The 6,533-nt window shown below is 37.2% G+C and overlaps 1 protein-coding gene across 1 annotated transcript in view; it reads left to right on the top strand.

The window, feature by feature from the left end:
- Positions 1 to 645: 645 nt before the first annotated feature.
- gxylt1a (glucoside xylosyltransferase 1a) overlaps positions 646 to 6,533 on the top strand; it is a gene marked incomplete at its 5' end in the record, with an annotated part of 15,641 nt that continues 9,753 nt past the window's right edge. The window contains 4 exons of the mRNA XM_016554795.1: positions 646 to 752; positions 967 to 1,141; positions 2,637 to 2,768; positions 4,709 to 4,960. Coding sequence (XP_016410281.1) covers positions 646 to 752; positions 967 to 1,141; positions 2,637 to 2,768; positions 4,709 to 4,960 — 666 coding nt within the window. The remainder of the gene's footprint in view (positions 753 to 966; positions 1,142 to 2,636; positions 2,769 to 4,708; positions 4,961 to 6,533) is intronic.

Raw genomic sequence — 6,533 nt, 5'->3', positions numbered from 1 at the left:
TCTATCTATCCATCTATCTATCTATCCATCTATCCATCTATCCATCTATCTATCCGTCTATTCATCTATCCGTCTATCTATCCGTCTATCTATCTATCCGTCTATCTATCCGTCTATCCATCTATCTATCCATGTATTTATAAGGCTGTTGTGTTAATTTAACAGTCGTTTGGGCTGGATTTCTGCTCGTTTAACTCTACTAATTTGATCACATTGCTAACATCTAATTAATATTCATAAGCTTGCTTGTAATAGTAGCCGTTAATTCGCCCGCTGAGTAGCGCCCGCCTATCGGTCCGCCTTTCAGCCAATCAGCGAGGCCTCCTGGGGCGAGCGTCATGTTACGTAATTAATATTCATGATTCAGGTGATCTCGAGTCCATTTTGGTCAGATGACAGGTTTGTATTTTAATATTTTTTTTTGTTGTTGACATTTTCAGTTTTTCTCTAAACTCTTCCCCAGACACCAGTTTGAAAACCCCTGTGTTACTACATTTTTTTTTTTTTATATCTGTTATATATTTATTTATCTGAATGCAAAGGCTCTTTCTTCTTACACAGACCTGGACGTCAGGTCACAGATGTTTCAGGGCGTCTCTGATTCAGAGCCGACTGATCCCGAGCTGAAGCTGGTGTGTGTGTTGATGTAGAGCCTGTGTGTCTCTCGTCAGGTGTAACTCGGGCTCTGTCACTCTCTGGGAGCCGTATTGGAGAATCAGCGATGCGGTGTGCCCAAAAGACTCGGCTCTTAGGTACACACCTTCAGCTCTAGATCTAGATCCGTCTGTCTCTGGGGTTTGATGTTGAGCTGTTGAGCGCTCGCTGTTAGTGTGTATTCCTGGTTATATGGCTCTAGTGTTGACCGTGTCTGCGTCTCTCTGTGCTGCTGGATGGGGTTTGCAGAACCAGCTGCTGTAAAGCTGTAATTCTTCACTGATCCTGCTGCTGTATCTGTGTCCCGCTCAGGTCCGCTCCTCGGGATCCGGAGCGTCTGGAGCCGGTCGAGCTGGCGGTGGTGGCCTGCGGCTCCAGACTGGAGGAAACACTCATCATGCTGAAATCTGCTGTTCTCTTCAGCCAAAGACGCTTGCGCTTTCACATTTTCGCGGAAGACGACCTCCATGCCGGCTTCAGACAGGCGGTGAGCACATATATGAAGAGTATTCGCTGTATATTCATGGTGGGGTTAGGGCAAAACATAAATTAAGCAACACTTTTAGAGGACGTTAAAAAAAGTGCATTGTATTTATAATGCAATTTTCTCATACCCAAAGCGCTACAAAACAGGAAATGGATGTAAAATACAGAAATTACAAACATGATACAATACAGTAAATAAATAACTCAACACCTTATTGGAAATAACAGATTAATATCTTTTGTGATTCAAACTTAACTGTTTTAGAGTAAACTGCTACGTTTAAAACCTCTGACTCAAACATGTTAACGGAGTGGCTTTTAAAATGTATTAACATGTTTTAGGAACAATATGAGCAGGTAAATATTGCTATTTTACTGATGCATGTAAATGGAAATTATTAAATAGGCTATACTTCTTTCTTGTGTTCATTTTGTGGAAAACTTGATTAAACCTTTACTTGCACAAAAAAATGTCAGCGCAAAAATGTACTCGGCTAAAAGCTAACAACGTTCTGGCAAAGTTATGAACAAAAACGGTAACATAAATACATAAATAGAGTGGTGGTTCAAGGTTAACTGGTCTTTAATAATGTTCTCAAAATGTTATTATGGAGTTTCCACATTCATGGAACAGATTTCTAAAAAAAAAAAATTAGTTTTTAAATGTTGCTACTTGTTTCAGAACGTTCTGACAACATTCAAAAGTAACGCTCACATAATGTTTGCAAAATGATGAATGTTCATGTAACGTTCAAATAATGTTTTTTTTTTTTTTTTAAACTAAAAAAAAACTGCATTTTTGAATGTTCAGAGAAACACAGAAGTAACGTTTTCATAATTTAAAGCAAAACATTCTTAGCATATTTTTGCTCAAACGGTTGAATAGTATAGCTTAATATTAACTCAAAATTTTTCCTCTGCACACTAATCTGGGAGAAACCGCACTAAAAAATGTCAGAGCAAAAACATGCTCAGCTAACAGGGAATGTTTTTAGAACGTTCTGGCAAAGTTATGAACAAAAACGTTATTCCAGTAACATTAATAGAATGTTTGTTCAAAGTTATCTGGTCTTTAATGTTCTCAAAACACTAGCACAAATCATTATATTTACAACATTCATGGAACGGATTTCAAAAAAATTTAGTTAGGCATTCGTCTAATGTTTTTAAATGTTTCAGAACGTTCAGAGAACATTCAAAAAGTAACGTTCACATAATGTTTGCAAAATGATGAAATGGAATGTTCATGTAACGTTCAAATAACCAAGAAGAAACATTTTTAAAACGTAAAAAAAATGGATGTTTTGAGAAATTCACAAGTAACAATTTCTGCATTTAAAGCAAAACTTTCTTATTTGTTAGCTGGGTAGATCAAGATATATATAGTGAATATCCTCAAACGGTTGAATAGTACAGCTCAGAATTTTTCCTCTGCACACCAATCTGAGAGAACCAGCACAAGTTGACCTTCATGAAATCCCGTCTGTGTCGTGCAGCTGGAGTCGTGGCCGCAGAGGTTTCGCTCCAAGTTCAACTACAGCGTTTATCCCATAAGCTTCCCCAGCGATAGCGCCAGAGAGTGGAAGAGACTCTTCAAACCCTGCGCTTCACAGAGACTCTTCCTTCCCGTGAGTATCTGAACCGAGCGAGAGACGCCGTGACGCAGTAATGTTCATGTAACGTTCAAATAATGTTTTTTTTTTTTTTAAACTAAAAAAAAAAACTGCATTTTTGAATGTTCAGAGAAACACAGAAGTAACGTTTTCATAATTTAAAGCAAAACATTCTTAGCATATTTTTGTTAGCTGGGTAGATCAAGATATAGAGTGAATATCCTCAAACGGTTGAATAGTATAGCTTAATATTAACTCAAAATTTTTCCTCTGCACACTAATCAGGGAGAAACCGCACTAAAAAATGTCAGAGCAAAAACATGCTCAGCTAACAGTTTTTAGAACGTTCTGGCAAAGTTATGAACAAAAACGTTATTCCAGTAACATTAATAGAATGTTTGTTCAAAGTTATCTGGTCTTTAATGTTCTCAAAACACTAGCACAAATCATTATATTTACAACATTCATGGAACGGATTTCAAAAAAATTTAGTTAGGCATTCGTCTAATGTTTTTAAATGTTTCAGAACGTTCAGAGAACATTCAAAAAGTAACGTTCACATAATGTTTGCAAAATGATGAAATGGAATGTTCATGTAACGTTCAAATAACCAAGAAGAAACATTTTTAAAACGTAAAAAAAATGGATGTTTTGAGATATTCACAAGTAACAATTTCTGCATTTAAAGCAAAGCATTCTTATTTGTTAGCTGGGTAGATCAAGATATATATAGTGAATATCCTCAAACGGTTGAATAGTACAGCTCAGAATTTTTCCTCTGCACACCAATCTGAGAGAACCAGCACAAGTTGACCTTCATGAAATCCCGTCTGTGTCGTGCAGCTGGAGTCGTGGCCGCAGAGGTTTCACTCCAAGTTCAACTACAGCGTTTATCCCATAAGCTTCCCCAGCGATAGCGCCAGAGAGTGGAAGAGACTCTTCAAACCCTGCGCTTCACAGAGACTCTTCCTTCCCGTGAGTATCTGAACCGAGCGAGAGACGCCGTGACGCAGTCACAGTCTTTTGTGATATATCTTTTTATTTATGCAACATAAAATAATGAAAAAATGATGTCTTGTTGTCAGGATTGATGTATGTTAATGACAAGTGAATGTTTCTATTCAGTAAATCTGCCGGAATTCAAATGATTTAAGCAGGTTTTCTTTGCTATACTTTGAGGTTTGAGTTCATTTTGTGTACTATATATACATTACTCTTTGCCTGTAAATGTGAATAACTCTCTTCTGATCATCATTTTATGATATATAGCTGTTACTGGAAATACTGAATAACCCAGAAACCATGTTATTGTGTGTATATTATGTATTTAATAATAGATATGAAGCAGAAATGCATTGCTTACACACTTTCACACATCAGCTGTTTCTATTCAGTAAATCTGCCTGAATCCCGATGATTTAAGCTGTTTTATGAGGTATTTAATATATATATGATATGAAGTAGGTGTGTAAGGTCTTTGAAGTGTAATAAGTGACTAGGGTTGGGAATCAAGTACTTTTTTTTTTTTTTTTTTAAAATATATATATATGCATTTGTCTTTGAATCATTCATTCAAGAGATTCGTTCAAACACACTGATTCATCCTGCAATGAAACGAGTGAATCTTCAGTGAGTCATTGAGTCATTCCATTCATAAATTCCATGAGATTTAGTTTAGTTGTCTGATATTTTTTTTCCTTCAGAATTGTGAGAGAACAAGTCTCAGTTTATCCAGAACGGTGCAGCTCTATTTTGCACGCAAACAGCTCTAAATCGAGTCCAGTTTTTATGCAGCCGGCTGATTTTTGTTCATGGTATTCAGCAGCAATTAAATGTTTTGCAAAAAGAGACACAGAATAAATATGTTTGACTTCATGTTTGGAATCGATCAGAATCGTAATTGATCAAATTGAAAGCACACCCATCCCTCTAAGTGCCTGAAGTGGCTCTCTCAGCTGATTTTGAAGCAGGTGGACTCTGTGCTGTATGTGGACACGGATGTGCTGTTCCTGCGGCCGGTGGAGGACGTCTGGAGCTTTCTGTCCCGGTTTAACAGCAGCCAGGTGGCAGCGATGGCCCCGGAGCACGAGGAGCCGCACATCGGCTGGTACAATCGCTTCGCTCGACACCCGTACTACGGCAAGACCGGCGTCAACTCCGGAGTCATGCTCATGAACATGACACGCATCAGAGACAAACACTTCAAGGTACAGCACTCCCGGGACTCATGCATTTAACAGCTGGTTAACTGACGAGACACACTCATGATTAAACAGAGGTGTTGGCCTTAAGATCCGAAAAAATCACAACAATGATTAAGACATTTCTCTCATACATATATGTGCATTTTAGCCTAAATTAAATGATTTTACTTTTCATTTGTGAACCCGTTGAGGACAGATTGATATTTTGGCCCAGCTGATGGATATTTAGTCATTTTGAGATTAATTGTCTTTAATGGACACTGAGGAGTTAAAGCAGCAAAATAAAGAAAATATTGTAAAATATTGAAAACATGATGGCCGGTATATATTGCATTTCAATGCATACACTTTATCTTTTAACTTTAAATTGGGGGGGGGGGACTAATAAATAAATGCACTAAAGAGTTAACAGGATTGTTATTACTTGGATCTAATAAAATTATTAAATAAATTAAGACATTTCCCAAATATGTCAAAACAGCAGAATAATTTCAATACAGCCATAAAATGATGAAAAACCTAAAATATTAAAATATTATGACCAGTATCTATTGCATCTCAATGCATACACTTTATCTTTCAAATACAAAAATATTATATATATATGTATATATATACACATACATTTTTTCAATCAATTTAAGGTTAAAAGATAAAGTGTATGCATTGAGATGCAATAGATACTGGTCATAATATTTTAATATTTTAGGTTTTTCATCATTTAATGGCTGTATTGAAATTATTCTGCTGTTTTGACATATTTGGGAAATGTCTTAATTTATTTAATAATTTTATTAGATCCAAGTAATAACAATCCTGTTAACTCTTTAGTGCATTTATTTATTAGTCCCCCCCCCCCAATTTAAAGTTAAAAGATAAAGTGTATGCATTGAAATGCAATATATACCGGCCATCATGTTTTCAATATTTTACAATATTTTCTTTATTTTGCTGCTTTAACTCCTCAGTGTCCATTAAAGACAATTAATCTCAAAATGACTAAATATCCATCAGCTGGGCCAAAATATCAATCTGTCCTCAACGGGTTCACAAATGAAAAGTAAAATCATTTAATTTAGGCTAAAATGCACATATATGTATGAGAGAAATTTCTTAATCATTGTTGTGATTTTTTCGGATCTTAAGGCCAACACCTCTGTTTAATCATGAGTGTGTCTCGTCAGTTAACCAGCTGTTAAATGCATGAGTCCCGGGAGTGCTGTACCTTGAAGTGTTTGTCTCTGATGCGTGTCATGTTCATGAGCATGACTCCGGAGTTGACGCCGGTCTTGCCGTAGTACGGGTGTCGAGCGAAGCGATTGTACCAGCCGATGTGCGGCTCCTCGTGCTCCGGGGCCATCGCTGCCACCTGGCTGCTGTTAAACCGGGACAGAAAGCTCCAGACGTCCTCCACCGGCCGCAGGAACAGCACATCCGTGTCCACGTACAGCACAGAGTCCACCTGCTTCAAAATCAGCTGAGAGAGCCACTTCAGGCACTTAGAGGGATGGGTGTGCTTTCAATTTGATCAATTACGATTCTGATCGATTCCAAACATGAGGTCAAACATATTTAT

The sequence above is a fragment of the Sinocyclocheilus rhinocerous genome, unplaced genomic scaffold (genome assembly GCF_001515625.1).
Source record: "Sinocyclocheilus rhinocerous isolate Xijiao unplaced genomic scaffold, SAMN03320098_v1.1 scaffold736, whole genome shotgun sequence".
Lineage (NCBI taxonomy): Eukaryota > Metazoa > Chordata > Actinopteri > Cypriniformes > Cyprinidae > Sinocyclocheilus > Sinocyclocheilus rhinocerous.
Note: the sequence above shows the minus strand (reverse complement) of the source record. Positions and strands in the feature narration are given on the sequence as shown.